Source organism: Xyrauchen texanus, chromosome 36, assembly GCF_025860055.1.
Source record: "Xyrauchen texanus isolate HMW12.3.18 chromosome 36, RBS_HiC_50CHRs, whole genome shotgun sequence".
Lineage (NCBI taxonomy): Eukaryota > Metazoa > Chordata > Actinopteri > Cypriniformes > Catostomidae > Xyrauchen > Xyrauchen texanus.
This window is the reverse complement of record NC_068311.1, coordinates 12678508-12695247: the sequence shown is the minus strand read 5'-3', so window position 1 is coordinate 12695247 and position 16740 is coordinate 12678508. Positions and strand designations below refer to the sequence as shown.

The 16740-nt window shown below is 41.6% G+C and overlaps 1 protein-coding gene across 2 annotated transcripts; it reads right to left on the bottom strand.

Annotated features, from left to right (window-relative positions):
* Positions 1-1839: 1839 nt before the first annotated feature.
* On the bottom strand, positions 1840-13858 carry LOC127630251 (tsukushi-like). 2 transcript variants are annotated; one of them, XM_052107739.1, is made up of 2 exons: positions 12810-12950; positions 1840-4523 (listed from the first exon to the last, which is right to left on the bottom strand). In XM_052107739.1, the coding sequence occupies exons 1-2, from the start codon at positions 12822-12824 to the stop codon at positions 3474-3476; spliced, it is 1065 nt and encodes a 354-aa protein (XP_051963699.1). In that variant the 5' UTR covers positions 12825-12950; the 3' UTR covers positions 1840-3473. The 2 variants fall into 2 exon arrangements, with proteins under 2 accessions (XP_051963699.1, XP_051963700.1); XM_052107740.1 differs by lacking the exon at positions 12810-12950 and adding an exon at positions 13636-13858 and having other exon boundaries at positions 1842-4523.
* Positions 13859-16740: the final 2882 nt, after the last annotated feature.

Below are 16740 nucleotides of genomic sequence, written 5' to 3'. Positions count from 1 at the left end.
TGGAACTATAAAACTGTCATCTTATTTTCTGTCTCCTTCCCTTTGCATATCTTAATTTGTAGCATCATGCTTTCTGAAACAAGAACTGGCATGTAGAATGGTTTGTAGAAATGTTATTCCACTTAAAAAGTTCAAAATTTAACCATGACTCTATTTTACAGGCTTTATTCTCTTTCTCATTTGTTCTGAATCTGTTTGAAATTAAATTTGTTCACTCATTCCATATCGATTGTCTTATTAAACTTATTCAGGCCCGCCCCTTTTCTGCAGTCCACTCTTCCGAATGTTGTCATCTAAATTCCTTAGAAAGGCTTCATGCTATTCTCCGTGGTATCCACGCACAACTCACTACGTGCCCCACGAGAACCACATTATAGTGACCACAATGAGGTTACCCCATGTGACTCTACCCTCCCTAGCAACTGGTCCAATTTGGTTGCTTAGGAGACCTGGCTGGAGTCACTCAGCACACCCTGGATTCAAACTCCAGGGGTGGTAGTAAGCGTCTTTACTCGCTGGCCTACCCAGGCCCCCGTATGAGATATTTTTAATTACTTAGTGTTGTCTCTTGGAGTTTCATGAGCACAGGCACATCAGTACTTCCATAGAGTGAAGGTAGTATCTTGTGCATTTATGAATGAAGTACTATTTAAATCTCCCCACTCTGCTTCCAGTTGTTATGACATCCCTTGAACACTTTAAAATACTCATAGAAGCTTATGACAACTCTATAACCTGTAAATCCACTTCACTAGCTAATTACACTTTGATATCTACACCATAGATATCTATATAGAACCACTAGAATGGAAGTTCTGAGACAACATTTTCAAGATGGCTGCGTGCTAGTTTCTCTGGCGCATAAGGTGAATAGTTTGTGTCAGGTGTTTGGCAGTGGGCCATTGTATTGGCTCTGGTAATATATTATTGCATCTTGAGTTTAGGTTCAGCCTTGGACTAACATTGGGAATCTGGGGTTGAAACAGTTTATTCCACTATTTCACCAGACCACAGAGGATTTTACACTGTTTACACTAGCCAAGAACAAGTTTCTGTTCAAATTCAACAGCTTGGGTCATAACAGTTTGCAATCCTGTACTTATTTGTAATAGCCTTCCTATTGTTATAGCTAGTTAGAATAGGCTTCTTGTAGAACCTTCACTGTGTGACAAGCTATACATAAGAAAAATTGGAAGAAAGCATATGAGTGTCATGATAACATCCACAGTCTTTTCTTCAGTTGTCAGATGTTTATTTAGATAAATTAACTGTTTTGATTATCTTGCATGGCAGAAAATGCAAGATGATAAAGTGAAAGTTTAGCTGTTAAGTAAACTTTTTTCCCCCCAGAGCTTTTGTGTAGAACAGAAGAGAGGGATGTGTCTCTGGAATTAGAGTCTCCTAAAATTTCAAGGAGCTGGATTTTGGCAATTCAAAGCAGCTTAAAGGTCACATGAATACTCTGCCTGTGAAAAAGCAATACAAGGCTTGAGTGAAGAGCCTGCCTAAGACACGGCAGTCTATCTGTTTCTTATTGAGGCCACCAATTCAGCCTTTAGGTCTTCTCTTCAGAGAGTCAATTACAGAATTTTCATTCTTGGTTGAACAATCCTGTGGTGAGAGCGTGGTTTAGCATCCGTACAGTGAGAGGGGAAGCGATAAGGATTCATCCCTGGGTGAAAATTAAGTCTAACAGTCAGAGACCAGGGAGAGAGAGAGAGTGTTACACATGCTGAAGCTACATGAGTGTGCTTAAACTACACAGACTATAATGAGAGTGAATAAAGACGTGTGACATTATCTGAACCCTGCTTCCTCATTTCTGCAATGTCCAGACCTGTTACAAATCCCTTTAGGTTTCTGCTGGGCATGTGTGGACAACCACAAATTATGGTTGTGTGAATAGACTGGGGTGAACCACATTATTTGGTCCTCTGTTATGACTAAGTGCACTGTGTGACTCAGCAAGTCATCAGAAAAAGCACGTTAGCACTGGCTTAACTTTGTCTGCAAGTTTTAATACTGTTTGGGTAAGTAATACTCAAATTGTGCATTTAAACACAGGCTTAAATGGATAGTTTACAAAAATAAAAATTCTGTCATCATTTACTCATGGCGTTCCAAACCCTATGACTTATTCTTCTGTGAGACACAAAAGGAGAAATGTTGAGGCTACTGGCTACTCCTTTCCATACTGAAAATGAATGGGAATTCAGGCTGTTAAGCTCCAAAAAAGACAAAAAGAAGCATAAAAGTTTCATAAATGTAGTCAATACAAATTGTGTTATATATACCAAGTCTTCTGAAGCTATATGATAGCTATGCATGATGAACATGGAAAAACAATTCATGCGAGGTTTGAATGACATGAGGATGAATAAATATTGACAATTTTAATTTTTTGGGTGAACGTATAGAGCCAAGGAATTACAACAATACTAATATTTGTTTAGTTGATTATCATACATAACGGAGTATAATTTTATACAAATATAAAACATTCCTTATGATGAACAACTATCATGTTTAGCAATCCATTCAAACCTCAAATAACCTTATGAGGATATCAAAAGTGCAAAATCTCAGAACAATGGCATGTAAACATCTGTGACAGACAGATTACAGATATCCAAATTATAGATATAAAATGATATTAACCAGTGACTGTCTGAGTGATGTGCATTTTATAAATCACGTTTTCAGGTTCAATAGCAAAATGTTTCACTTCTGATCTAAAAAAAATGTTTTACTGTGCAAAATCGTTTTTTAATTCACTAAATGTCACATATTGTAATTCATTCAAAAGGCTTCTATGAAAATGTAAATGCCCATGTTTAATTGGCCAGTTAAATCTAAGTAACAAATATAACAAAATACATTATTGCCCTCAGTAATAAAGGCCCATTGCAAATTATTCCATAATCAAGCTGCTGAAAATATTCCCACATAATCAACATTATTCATTATGGTCATTTAACATAAGTTTATGTGGGGCATCAAAATGTTAGCATCATTACAAACACACTGTTCCAGAACAGAGCAGTTACCTCAGTTGTGCTCTAAATCGTTTTAATTATAAGGCACAAAGACCTGCTACTTTGGTTTGTACAAACATTTTTTAAAGAATGAATATAGAATCAACTTATGAAAGAATGAATATAGAATCAAATAATGAATATAGAATAAACTTATTCCAGATTGACAACACATCACATCACACTTGACATCACACAGCAAATCTAAAGTGATATATTAAATATGAAAAGAAAAGAATAGTGTAAACTAAAGTGCAAGGGTCCGCACGAAGTACTTTGCATGTTAGAATGCAATAAACACATGTAAAGTAAAGGAACTTATGCATAGTGCATAGCATGTGCAAATAAAATCAAATGTGGAATATCAAAAAATAAAGATCAATTGTAGAATAAGGCACAGATATATTCATATTTCATGTCATTCTTGGCATTTTAGGCTCATAAGATCATACCGGCACCGTCACAGGTAAGTATATCATTGGGTTTGGCCTGGCCTATCTGTCTATGAAACTGTCCTTGCTTGTGCGTCTTCCAGCAATGTACATTTGGCCCCAGAATTATACTTTTTATACTTGGCATTTGGGTAAAGACGGTCTGCGACAATGGTGTGATGGCAGTATTGGACAAATTAAGCTCTTGTAAAGAGACAAGTCCACTAAATACATCTGGACTCAAAGTCTTGAGTTGGCTGTTCTTTGATAGGTCTAAGACTTGAAGGTTCCTCAGGTCCCTGAAACTGCCAGGCTGTATCATTGTCAGCTCAAGCAGGCCACTGAGAGACAGGTAAACAAGTTCTGTCATTGATTCAAAGGCCCCAGTGTCAATGTTGGAGATAAGATTTCCATCCAAATAGAGATACTGAAGAGGAATTCCAATAAGCGTTGGCACCTTTTTCAATCTATTCCCTGCAAGCATAAGACTCTTTATGTAAAGAGGATTGCCAGGTGTCTTCCTGGAAATGGTTTCGAGAAAGTTTTTGGACAGGTCCACTATGACTGGTATATCCTGTACCCTGCTAGTAAAGAGATCAAGACTGAACTCCTTGAATCGGTTTTCACTAAGGTCCACGTCAACCAGAGGGAGACCGGTAAAGCAGCCATCGGTGAGACTCTGAAGACCATTGTTGCTCAAGTCCAACGTCTCTAGGTAGCGAAGCTTGGAGAACGCTTTGGGAGTGACTTGAGAAATTTGATTGTTGCTTAAGTCCAGACTGACCAAGGTGGTGTAACCTGGGCCAGAGAGCATCGAGTCAGTAATGGAGGTGATGGAGTTCAAGGAGAGGTCGAGATGAGAGGTGTCCAGAGGGATGGGGACAGGAGCAGTCCCGGGGCCGATCCCACTGCAGTACACCTTGGTCAGACTGAAACTGTCAAAGAGACCAAAGCTTTCCACCTCACATCGACATTGTGGATGGCAGTTCTTCACCCCTCCCACAACGGCCAGGCCAAGCAAAGAGAAGATGAGACATATCAAAGTAGCCATGGCGAGCTATAACAAAAACACAGACAGAAACGCTTAGTTTCACAGTTATGAGCTTACCTCATACAATGAACCATTAAAAATCAAGGAAACTTGAAGCATGTTAATAAAGTAGCAAAATACAAGGCACTGACATAATTGTGTAAACACACTCCTCTGAATATAACATTAAAAGTGAATTGTGTAATTTCTGCAAAACTAGGGTCACCAAACAGAACTCTTCATGCAGATTTCCCTATGTAATGCCAGTGGCACTCCGGCCTGAGGTAACGCCGGGAGGAGTGTGGAGCGGAGGGGGCGGGGCCGGGCTGGAATGTCACACGCCCGGTCCCCAATCGGCCTGATGGGGTGAGCGAGGGATAAAGGTGGCCGGTGACGACGGTTCGAGAGAGAGAGAATTACGGGCATGTCCGTCATGTGTGTGTTTATGTTTGTGCTTGAGCTTAATTAAACATTATTTATATTAACAAGACGGTTCTCGCCTCCTCCTTGCCCATCTGAATCCCTTTACAATATTAAAATAAAGATATTGTGATGTTGAAAAGACTATTTGAGCAGCTGGTTCATTATAACAACAGCTTCAGCCGATTATGACAGCAGCATGAATTGCAGATCACACCAGTTTTATTGTATGCGTATGAGTCAGCCTAGTGTAATCACACCAGTTTGATCGTACGTGTGAACAAAAAAATTGGATAAATGGAAATTATGAAACAACAAATATGAAAATATATGCACTGAAAGCAGCTTCTTCAGTTACTTAACTGAAATGAACTAAAGCGACACAATTCGACAACATTTTGTCATAACTTATTGCATTTTATCCATTTAAATTTTAAGTTTACTTAATCCATATGTTACGATCCCTGTGTTCTCTAGTCACGTTCATGTCACGTTTCCATGTGGTCTGTCCCGTGTTTTCTGTTTCACCCTCGCCAGTCATGTTCCATGTCACTCTTCCTTGTTATCCGTCCCGTGTTTTCTGTTTCACCGAACACGCTCCCTGTCAGGTCTGTCTTGTTGCCCGCCTGTGTTTCACTGTCTCTGTTAGAACTACACTTCCCTTCGTTCTCACTCCTCATCACCGCTGTCACAGCCTTATTGTCCGCACCTGTCATCTATTTTATTATCACCTGTCTTCGTTAATCTGTCATTGGTTTTGTTTGCTCATTGGTTCCTTTGTTTTCTGTCTGTGTATTTAAGCCCTGTCTGTTTGTGCTGTGGTTGTCGTTCGTTAATGTTAGTATCACGTTTCTGTGTATCAGTTCCGATGTCTGCTTAAACGCCTTCTGTCCGTGTTCCCTGTCAGTCTGTCTACCCGTTCATGGTTACCCTGTCGTCCGTCCAAGGTTCCCCTGCTGTTCTCGCGTTCCTGCCTGTTTTCCCATCGTGGACTTTCCTTTGTTCTAGTGTTTGTTTATTTTTTATCCCAATAAAGCCTGCGTTTGGATCCGCACACTTGTCTGTCTTCCCAGATCATCACAGAACGAACGACCCTCTAACATGGATCCAGCGGTTTTACGTGCAAGCTGCAAGCTGCTGAGCCTCAAGCAGGAAGACCGTTCGGTGGAGGACTACACCCGCGATTTCCTCTTGATTGCGGGTGCCACTGACTTCTCTGACTCCGACCTGGTGGCGTTTTTCCAGGCCAACCTGAGTGGTGCGCTCCAGGAGTGGTTACCACCGACGACGCGCGGCTGGACGCTCCGCGAGTTCATTGAGGAGACTCTGCTGGTCTGCGCTTCGCCGTTTACTGTGGGCATCATCGAGGAGAACCCTGCCACTCATCCCACAGTGGTAACCCTCCATTCGCCCGTGGTTCGTCCCTTCACACCTGCCTTGGTCAGTGAGCCTGCACGGTCCACTTCATCTGCCCGGAGGAGGAGGAGAAGACAGGCTTCCGCCTCCCGGCCCACGCCTGCCATGGCCAGCGAGCCAGCGCCCACGCCTGCCACGGCCAGCGAGCCAGCGCCCACGGCTGCCACGGCCAGCGAGCCAGAGCCCACGCCTGCCACGGCCAGCGAGCCGTTAGCCCCCGATGTCAGCGAACCAGCGCCAGTCGCCTCCGACGTCAGCGAGCCAGCGCCTGTAGCCTCGACCGTCCCTGAGCCAGTGCCTGTAACCTCGACCGTCCCTGAGCCAGCGCCTGTAGCCTCGACCGTCCCAGAGCTTGCGCCAGTAGCCATGACCGTCCAAGGGCCAATGCCACTAGCCATGACCGTCCAAGGGCCAGCGCCAGTAGCCATGACCGTCCAAGACCCAGCACCAGTAGCCATGATCATCCCAGGTCCAACACCAGTAGCCAGGACCGTCCAAAAGCCAGTGCCCCTCAGGCTTCCCGAGCTTCCCAGAGCTCCGCCTCCCGAGCTTCCCAGAGCTCCGCCTCCCGAGCTTCCCAGGGCTCCGCCTCCCGAGCCTCCCAGGGCTCCGCCTCTCGAGCCTCCCAGGGCTCCGCCCCTCAAGTCACTCGAATGTTCTAGGGCTCCGCCCCTCAGGCCTCCCGAGCTTTCCAGAGCTCCGCCTCCCGAGCTTTCCGGAGCTCCGCCTCCCGAGCTTTCCAGAGCTCCGCCTCCCGAGCTTCCCAGAGCTCTGTCTCCCGAGCCTCCCAGGGGTTCACCTCTCGAGCCTCCCAGGGCTCCGCCCCTCAAGTCATTCAAATCTTCTAGGGCTCCGCCCCTCAAGCCTCTCGAGCCTTCCAGGGCTCTGCCTCTCAAGCCTCTCGAGCCTCTCGAGCCTTCCAGGGCTCCGCCTCCAGAGCCTCTCGAACATCCTACGGCCCCCCCTCTCGAGCCTCCTACGGCTCCTCTCCCAGAGACTCCCGAGCCTCCTATGGCTCCACCCCCAGAGCCTCCTATGGCTCCACCCCCAGAGCCTCCTATGGCTCCGCCCCCAGAGCCTCCTACGGCTCCGCCCCCAGAGACTCCAGAGCCTTCCAGGTCTCCGCCTTTAAAGCCTCCTACGGTGCCACCTCCCTCGGCTCTGCCTCCAGAGCCTTCCAGGGCTTCGCCTCTAGAGCCTCCTACCGCGCCACCTTCCTCGGCTCCGCCTCCTGAGCCTTCCTCTGCTCCGTCTCCTGAGCCTTCCTCGGCTCCGTCTCCAGAGCCTTCCAGGCCTCCGCCTCTAGAACCTCCTACGGCACCACCTCCTACGCCGCCACCTCCCTCGGCTCCGCCTCCGGAGCCTTCCAGGGCTTCGCCTCTAGGGCCTCCTACGGCGCCGCCTTCCTCAGCTCCGTCTCCTGGGCCTTCCTCAGCTCCGTCCCCAGTGCCTTCCAGGCCGCCGCCTCTAGAGCTGCCTACGGCGTCACCGCCCTCGGCTCCGCCACCGGAGCCTCCCGAGCCTCCTGCGGCTTCACCTCCTGAGCTTCCGGAGCCTCCCTTAGCTCCGCCTCCAGGACCTGTCCCTGTCCGATGGCCTCCTCCCAGGCCCCCTGAACCGGCCCCTGCTCTACAGCCATCTCCCAGACCACCAAGACCTGTCCCTGTCCGAAGGCCGCCTCCCAGGCCTCCTAGACTCGTCCCCGTCTTGTGGCCGTCTCCCAGGCCTCCTCGACCTGTCCCTGTCCTGTGGCCACCTCCCAGATCCCCTGAACCGGCCCTTGCCAAGTGGTCAGCCCCCGGGCCATCTAAACCGGCCTCTGTCCCGTGGCCACCTCCCAGGCCTCCTGACCTTGTTCCTGACCTGTGGTCTCCTCCCAGGGCCCCTGACCCAGTCCCTGTCCTGTGGCCTCCTCCCAGGCCCCCTGACCCTGCTCCCATCCTAGGGCCTCCTCCCAGGGCCCCTGACCCTGTTCCTGACCTGTGTCCTCCTCCCAGGCCTCCTGAACCGGTCCCTGCCCCGTGGCCAACTCCCAGGCCACCTAAACCTGTCCCTGTCTCGTGGCCAACTCCCAGGCCACCTAAACCTGTCCCTGTCTCGTGGCCAACTTCCGGGCCATCCAAACCTGCTCACCTATTGTGGCCGCCTCCCAGTTCACCTAGACCTGCCCTTGCCCAGTCAATACCTCCCTGGCCTCCTAAACCAGTTCCTTCCCGGTGGAGGATTCCAAGACCACCTGACCCTAGCCCGATATCGCAACCCCATAGACTGCCTGCCTTCCCTCTCGGCCTCCCGGGTCTATCTGTCTGCCCCTTGTGTCTCCATGGACTGCCTAGTTGCCCCAGTGAACTGTCTCATTTCCCTTTTCTCCTCCCCGGTCTGCCTGTCTGGCCCCTGTGTCTCCATGGACTGCCTAGCTGCCCCAGTGTTCAGTCTCATCTCCCTTTTTTCCCCCGTGGTCTGCCTAATTGTCCCTTGTGCCTCCTTGATCTGTCCCTGTGTCCCTTGTGCCCCGTTTGGTCTGTCTTTTCTCCCCCTCTTCTAGCCCCCCTCGCCTGGAACATTTTGTGTTTTTGTGTTTTAAGTTTGTTTAGACCGTCTGGAATCCGGTCCTTTGAGGGGGGGCTATGTTACGATCCCTGTGTTCTCTAGTCACGTTCATGTCACGTTACCATGTGGTCTGTCCCGTGTTTTCTGTTTCACCCTCGCCAGTCACGTTCCATGTCACTCTTCCTTGTTATCCGTCCCGTGTTTTCTGTTTCACCGAACACGCTCCCTGTCATGTCTGTCTTGTTGCCCGCCTGTGTTTCACTGTCTCTGTTAGAACTACACTTCCCTTCGTCCTCACTCCTCATCACCGCTGTCACAGCGTTATTGTCCGCACCTGTCGTCTATTTTATTATCACCTGTCTTCGTTAATCTGTCATTGGTTTTGTTTGCTCATTGGTTCCTTTGTTCTCTGTCTGTGTATTTAAGCCCTGTCTGTTTGTGCTGTGGTTGTCGTTTGTTAATGTTAGTATCACGTTTCCGTGTATCAGTTCCGATGTCTGCTTAAACGCCTTCTGTCCGTGTTCCCTGTCAGTCTGTCTACCCGTTCATGGTTACCCTGTCGTCCGTCCAAGGTTCCCCTGCTGTTCTCGCGTTCCTGCCTGTTTTCCCATCGTGGACTTTCCTTTGTTCTAGTGTTTGTTTATTTTTTATCCTTATAAAGCCTGCGTTTGGATCCGCACTCTTGTCTGTCTTCCCTGATCATCACACCATATGAGTTGGGACTACATAAATGTTTTTTGTGGTGTTAATGTAGCATTCAAGTGATGTTTGGTTTGAGTGCTGCTTAGCAATACAAGTAGTTGCAATTAAATTGAAAGTGCAACAGTTTTACTGTCCTTACACTTGCTCTTCTGGAATATACTAATGATTAATAATAAAAATTAAGTTGGACCAACATAAGAAAATTAATTGAAAAGTTTGACGAAACTAATGAAACTTGAATAAAACTACTATAGAACAACTTTCTCTTGAAGTTCCTTGAGTGAGTGCAACTTAAAAAGACCAATTTTTATTACAAACACAAATGATTTTACCTCATTCTTATGATCAAAGACATTATTCCATTTTATTCTCACAAATACATCAACAAATTGTCATGGTAACAAGGATACATGGCTTTTCTCATGGAAAATATTTATAATAATACATATATTTTTAACACTTAATACCTTAATTAACATGCTAGAGAATATTTAATGAATCAGATGAAAGAGGATTGCTTTGACGTAAAAAAAAGGAACATTAGCAATGATTAGGTCCAGATAATTAATACTAAAGCATAATGCTGCAACTAACATCCATTTGATAATTGAGTTGTTGATTATTTATTAGATTAAATAATAATCAAAAAGCCATGTAATTTTTTTGCATTATATTTAAAAAAAAAGCATGTTATTACAGTTAAATATTATTGGCAACAGTAGATTTATTTAAATATTATTAACTTTGTTTAAACAATACTGTATTAAAATATAAGTAATACAATAAGTTCATACTCCTCATTAATTTAAATGAAATACTTACATTTATTCTGAATTCATAATACATTCACCACTTGCAGGTTACTTAATTCAGTTTTATGGCAAATTTAAATGCATTAATCTTAAAAACAGAATTATATATATATATATATATATATATATATATATATATATATATATATATATATATATATATATATATTGTTTTTGTTTTTAAATTTTTTTTTAAATTATTTTTATTATTTTTTTCTTCAGATAAAAGCACTCATGTTTTGGACAACTTACATAGTACACCCTTCCCATTTGACTTTCACCATCTTTTTTTCCATAGAAATAGGTTTTTGCAAGACTCAAATAGTCAATAATAAAATTTGTTATAATTTAAAATGATCCATTTTATTGATTACTTTTTTTTAAGCCTTACTAATATAAATACAACTGTAGGTCAGTACATATTTGAATTCCTTTCATACTGAATGCTTGAAGTTTACAACTGAATATCATAAAATGTTTTACATTCATTAGATTTGTTTATAAAGAAATTAAAATTTAAAGAAATTACAAAGTGTTTGCACTTACAACATCTTTATAAACATTACACACATAAATGATTCTTAAAACGTGCTTACTTGTTTTTATAAAGTACACTGAAGTTCTATCAGGTCATGCGGTTTGAGATGTTTTCAATGACTGCAGCTGAAATCTAAATATTCTGTTTGGCCCTACTGATGACTTTTGTTTCCGAAGTTGCCAGTTTGCTCTATTTATGACCTGAACACCTCTTTCAACACTTGGCTCCAGATCGTTTTATTGTACAGACAAGGCCACTAAATATGGGCAGGTATTTACCTGATAGTTAACTGATATTAAAACAGACTCGACAAGTTCAGCAAACATAAGAATGAGGTAGCAAAAATAGTACATTAATTAGCCTACACAAAGGCTACCACAGTTGTGTGTAGGGGTATGGATAATGTTTAACAGACACAGCATGCTAATCCACTGTGACCTTTGCTGAAGGATTTCCTCTTATGTAATTACAATGCTTGCATAAGGGCAGGTAAAATCAAAACACTTCATTTGCAGTGTGCAGACTGAAACCTATTTAGTGAGTTAAAATGTAGTTTTACCAACAGTATGGCAGATATTCTGTAAGAAAAGATGCTCAATGTATAAAAATAAAAAAATGACAGGGTACATACACAGTTATTCCCCACTGGGCACTTGTTTCAGGCATGTATTTCCCTTTCTGCTCTCCTAAAGTGTGTGTGTGTGTGTGTGTGTGTGTGTGTGAGAGAGAGAGAGATGTCTATGTTTTCCTCAAATAAAACTTTTGCTAAAGGCTCAGCGAAAGTTCCACAGCCATTTGGTCATTAGAAGAGAAATGTCTCAGACTGTTTGTGTTTTATCATGGCCTTGCAAACCAGTTTTTTAACCATACAGCCACAGATTACTAGTATACATACATTTTAGAACATTATTTTCCCCCTCTAAGAACATTATTAGTGCTATGATTACAGTTAACTAAATGCAAATACCACTTTTAATCAAAATGGAATTGTGAAGCTGTAAATAAAATGAATTCTGTTCCTTTACACTTGTGGATGCATGTTTCTAGCTATATATAAACATCTTCCTGTGCGACATAGGGTTATGAAATCTGCAGGTGTTGTACACCTCCCACAGTAAAAACTCCCTAATAAAAATGCTTGAAGTGAAATGTATTTGAAGAGCAATCACTGTTATTGGGTAACAGCTACACATTTACACCATTTTTTCCTCGTGTGAAATTACTCCCTTTTAAACCAAAGGTTTATTCGCCCAAAGACTCTCATCTGAGTAAGAACAGTTAAGTTGATTACCTTCAATGTCTGGGTGAATAAAATTGGTCCATAATGTAGAAACTTACTCATCTTTCCTAAAGAACAGCTACAACAACAATCCAGAACAGCTCACCGCATGACTTCAAGAGAACTAAAATATTAACCAATTTAATTAGCAGGCAGCAGACGTCCTAATCCAATAAAACTGAAAGAATGTCATACTTTAAGGTGGGTCAGACTTAATGTGGGCTCAAACAGCTCTGTAATACAACTTTCGAAATATATTGCAGAAACAATATGCTAGGTTCTTTTTGTGATGTCAACATCAAAACAACACCATAAGTTCAGAACATGTGACGCAGTAAAAAAAGTGTTGACTCCAATACAGAAAACTACTGTAAATAAAGGTTTCCACCCAAGACTAAAAATCTCATGTTCATACACAATGCAAACAACAAAACTCTTTCTTATGCAATCAAAGTTGTCAGAAAAGGGCAAATGAGGGCAACCCCATCTCATGAAAATTCGTACACAATATACAACTTGACTATTTCATATGGTCTCGCACGATGTTGTTTGCATAAACTCGTCTGATTTCAAATAATGATATATTAATATTATACCTTTGTCCAAACCATGTATATAAACTTATCCAATTAGTAGCGTCTGTAAACATGATAGGAGGCTGTTGAGTGTGACAAAAGCAAGTAATTCTCGCGTATTAAATAGAAACGATATCCATCGACGTCACTGGCTGTAGAGAAGTCGCAGAAATTCAAACGAGTTTGAAAAACTCCCATGATGTCATACGAATTAGCCAAAAGAAAAGTCATACGAATCCTTACGATTGCGTCTTGAGAGTTTGTTGGATAGTTAGTTGAAAATGTGGTCATATTGGGACAATTATATAACTTTTTTAAGCACCCAATGAACAGGTAAAGATATATTAAATGTATAATGCACAATATAGAGCATATTTCAAGTTGACTGTAATTTTTATAAAAAAATAAAAATAAAAAAACACTGCTTTTAGGAATAAAAAATAGTGTATGTACAAACTCTCATAGGTTGTGTCTCATAATCTAGCGATTTTCCTTCCTAGACAGCGTTTGGGTATCAAAGGAACATTCGCTGGACAAGAATGCTTTCTATGAAGGCAGCTCGCTAGGTTTTTGAGACAAAAAAGGTCCTCGATTTCACGGTTTGACTCGCATCTGTATAAGGTTATAAAAAACACTCGGAAATCTTTAGAAACTTTGTAACAGCTTTAACATATATGAAAATCCCAACACCAAAATTCACCAACTGAAAAACATAAAAATTCACCTTTTCTATTGTGCTTGCTTGAACTTTGCAATACGCGAAAGAATTGGATAGTATCTATCCAAACAAATGAACAAGTAAAGCACATTTCTGACTTTGAGAAAACATTTTTTGCGTAAAACTTACCATGTGCAAGCGACTCCGAGACTGCCTGACACTTCTGTTGTAATGCTTTTAATTTTCAATGCCAGCATCGGACAACTGTCTTGTTTTAATGATTGTCATATCCAAGGCTTTCTGCTAGTGAGTACGTCTGTGGTATTGTTTGGGCTGCTACTTTATATCAGTCGATCCATGGGCAACAAACTCTCCGCAGAAGATGAAGCAACACGCCACTGCACGCACTGTCTCGTCTACAGTTTCCATGTTAATCCGCGCCCACTAAGGTCTCGACCACTGGAGCTCTGACAAAGCGCCCTCTAGTGGCCAACACAACTATTATAACGAGTCCAAGAGGCTTTACTATCTGTCTACTAAGTCAATCACAAAATCAGTAGGTCTATAGTTAATGATAGATATATTTATTAACATATTAATATAGCCTACCTGATGATAATCTATTTAAATCTAAAATATGATATCGTAGGTTGCAGTAAGGGGCAGGTTTATGATTTCTGAGACCTCAAGCAACCAACCAACCCGGGTCCCCATTTCGAAACTTTTTGCTTAAAAATGTACATAAAATTATTTTAAATCATCAGAATTTTAAATGAATCCCTTCAGCCATTGTAGCCAAGAACATTCAAAAATACTTTCACCTGGAGCTTATATTCTGATGCTGCAGTGTAGTTGTTGACCATGTAGGAAAAGGCTTTATTTTATTTTTGTAAGTATCCTAAGCAAGGGCGCAGCAATCGCGGGGTGACGTGGGTGACACATCCCCGCCCTCTTTAAAAAGGTGATTTGATTCCCTGCACTTATTCAAGCTAAACCCATACCGAGTCCAAATGGTGGATTTGTATATAATATTCTTTGTGTTTTGTTACTTTGGGCTGATTGAGCAACCATCCATCCAATCACAGGTGAGTTTCATGAACCAAAACAACCCTTATGTAATAGGCCATCAGTCAGAAAGTTTAAACAACGTGTCTCCGTTCATTTAAATTGCATTCAACAATGCTCATTTATCCATGTTTTTAATCGCCATTAATGTTGATCTAAGTTAATAATCTAGAGATGAGGAACATACAAACGAGAGATATTTATCGGCATATGGTTCTTGATTGCCAGCATTATGTGAAATGCACTACAGAAAAAAAGGACAATCCTTCTTTTAAACACACATTGTAAGTGGAGTTTATATCAGTGCATGAGTCATCATTAAGATATTCTTTATACATTATGTTTGTGAGCTAAAATATTGATCAGTTCTTTTTGCCAGTTCAAGCAGATTACTAGATCTGTGTTAAATATGTAAAGCTATTTTTAATATCAGCTCCTGTTTTTTACCTCTATATTAGTGAAAAAAGATTGATCTACCTTGTTCTTAGAACTCTTAGGCATTTTACAAAAGTGAAAAGATATGTAGACATGCTTTTTTATTCATGAAACATATTTGTATTCAGAGTCATTATAATTATTATGTAATGCACAAGCACACAGCAAAAAAAATAAAACATTTGTGCACATACACAGTTGTCATTATTGTAATCGATTACAATATTCTTTGTGCATATAGCCACCTCCTGGGCAGGGAGGAAATGTTATATTAAAAAAGGACTTACATATTGATCTGTTCCTCACCCACATCTATCATATCGCTTCTGACTATATGGATTTAACCACTGGAGTTTTATGTATTGCTTTTATGCTGCCTTTATGTGCTTTTTGGACCTTCAAGTTCTGGCCATTATTCACTTGTATTGGTTGAACCTACAGAGCTGTTGTTCATGTTCTGCAGAAGAAAGAATATCATATTCATATGAGATGGTATGAGGGTGAGTAAATGATGCCATTTTTGAGCACTAGATGGCATTACAATACAACAACTAATTCTTCTCTGTGTTGAATTTGGAATAAAAACAGTCCTTACATTTTTGTTAATATTTAATTTTTACTGTAACAGAAATATTAGAATGTATCATTTGAAATAAATTTTTAACAGAGTTAACAGAGAAAATCAGGTTTTAATTAAAAACTTTTCAAGACAATGCCCTTATGATCTTTCCTTGAGAAACTGTTGAATGCTGCAGATAGTTGTAATATTGTCTTTAGGTGCATTGGGTCATGGTTGCTGAGTTTGCATCCTCTCTCTCTAGTTGTAGGACAGAGGGTGTCAAGGTGTAACATTTAAGAAGCTCAGAGGCTTATTGGATATGGGTCAGCACAAAGGAAGAATTGCTCTCTCCCTCTCTCCCTGACCCCCCCCCCCACCCCCCTCCCTCTTTCATGCTCTCTCTCATAACACAAATCATAAGAAAATCTCTGTGGCAACCTGAGGGCAAAAGTGCACAGGCCTACACAGATTGCACTGGTGCATAAAGCCTCTCAATCAAATCCCCAAACTTATATGATCAGTCAAAAAGTAAAATCTCGTGTTTTGTGCAACATTACTTTTTAATACATTTCTCCTATAATGCATGTGAGGGAAAACACTTAATTGGTAATTTATTAATATTGCAGAATAGACCTGTATTTTTTTAATAATTTATTTGTGCCTTTTCTTTCTCTGTAAACATATTGTTCTAATAGTCTAAATGAGTTCAGAGAGCAACACAGACGTGTCTCAAAACACACGGTTTAACTGACGTACGCAAATGTGAGAGAACTCAAGGGAGCGCCCTTCGTTAACTTTAATTATACCCAATGCACCTCGCGCAAATTCAATTGAAGTGGGCCAATCACAACTGCACCAAACAGAAGTCTAATTACACCACACAAGCGCTCATGCACCAAGGGGTCTCCATGGCGAGGAGAAATAGGCTACTCAGACCTTGTTCAACCCAGCTAAAAATAACTTGTTCAATCTTGTTTATTATTATTATTTTTATGTTTTAAGAAGGCCAACCATCCTTTTAAAAAAATATAATGAAAACTTTTTAGAAAATAAATAAAATATTTATTTTTGTTGTTTTTTTTATTTGGCCTACCTGTTTTATTTGAGCAATCATTAATTCAAAAACACATAATCTTGGTCTTTTCATCTTTTACAGAAAGCAAAAAAATTCAATAAAACCTTGATTTTGTTGTTTTTCGTATCTATTTTATTTGATCAAGCCATTTGACTTATAT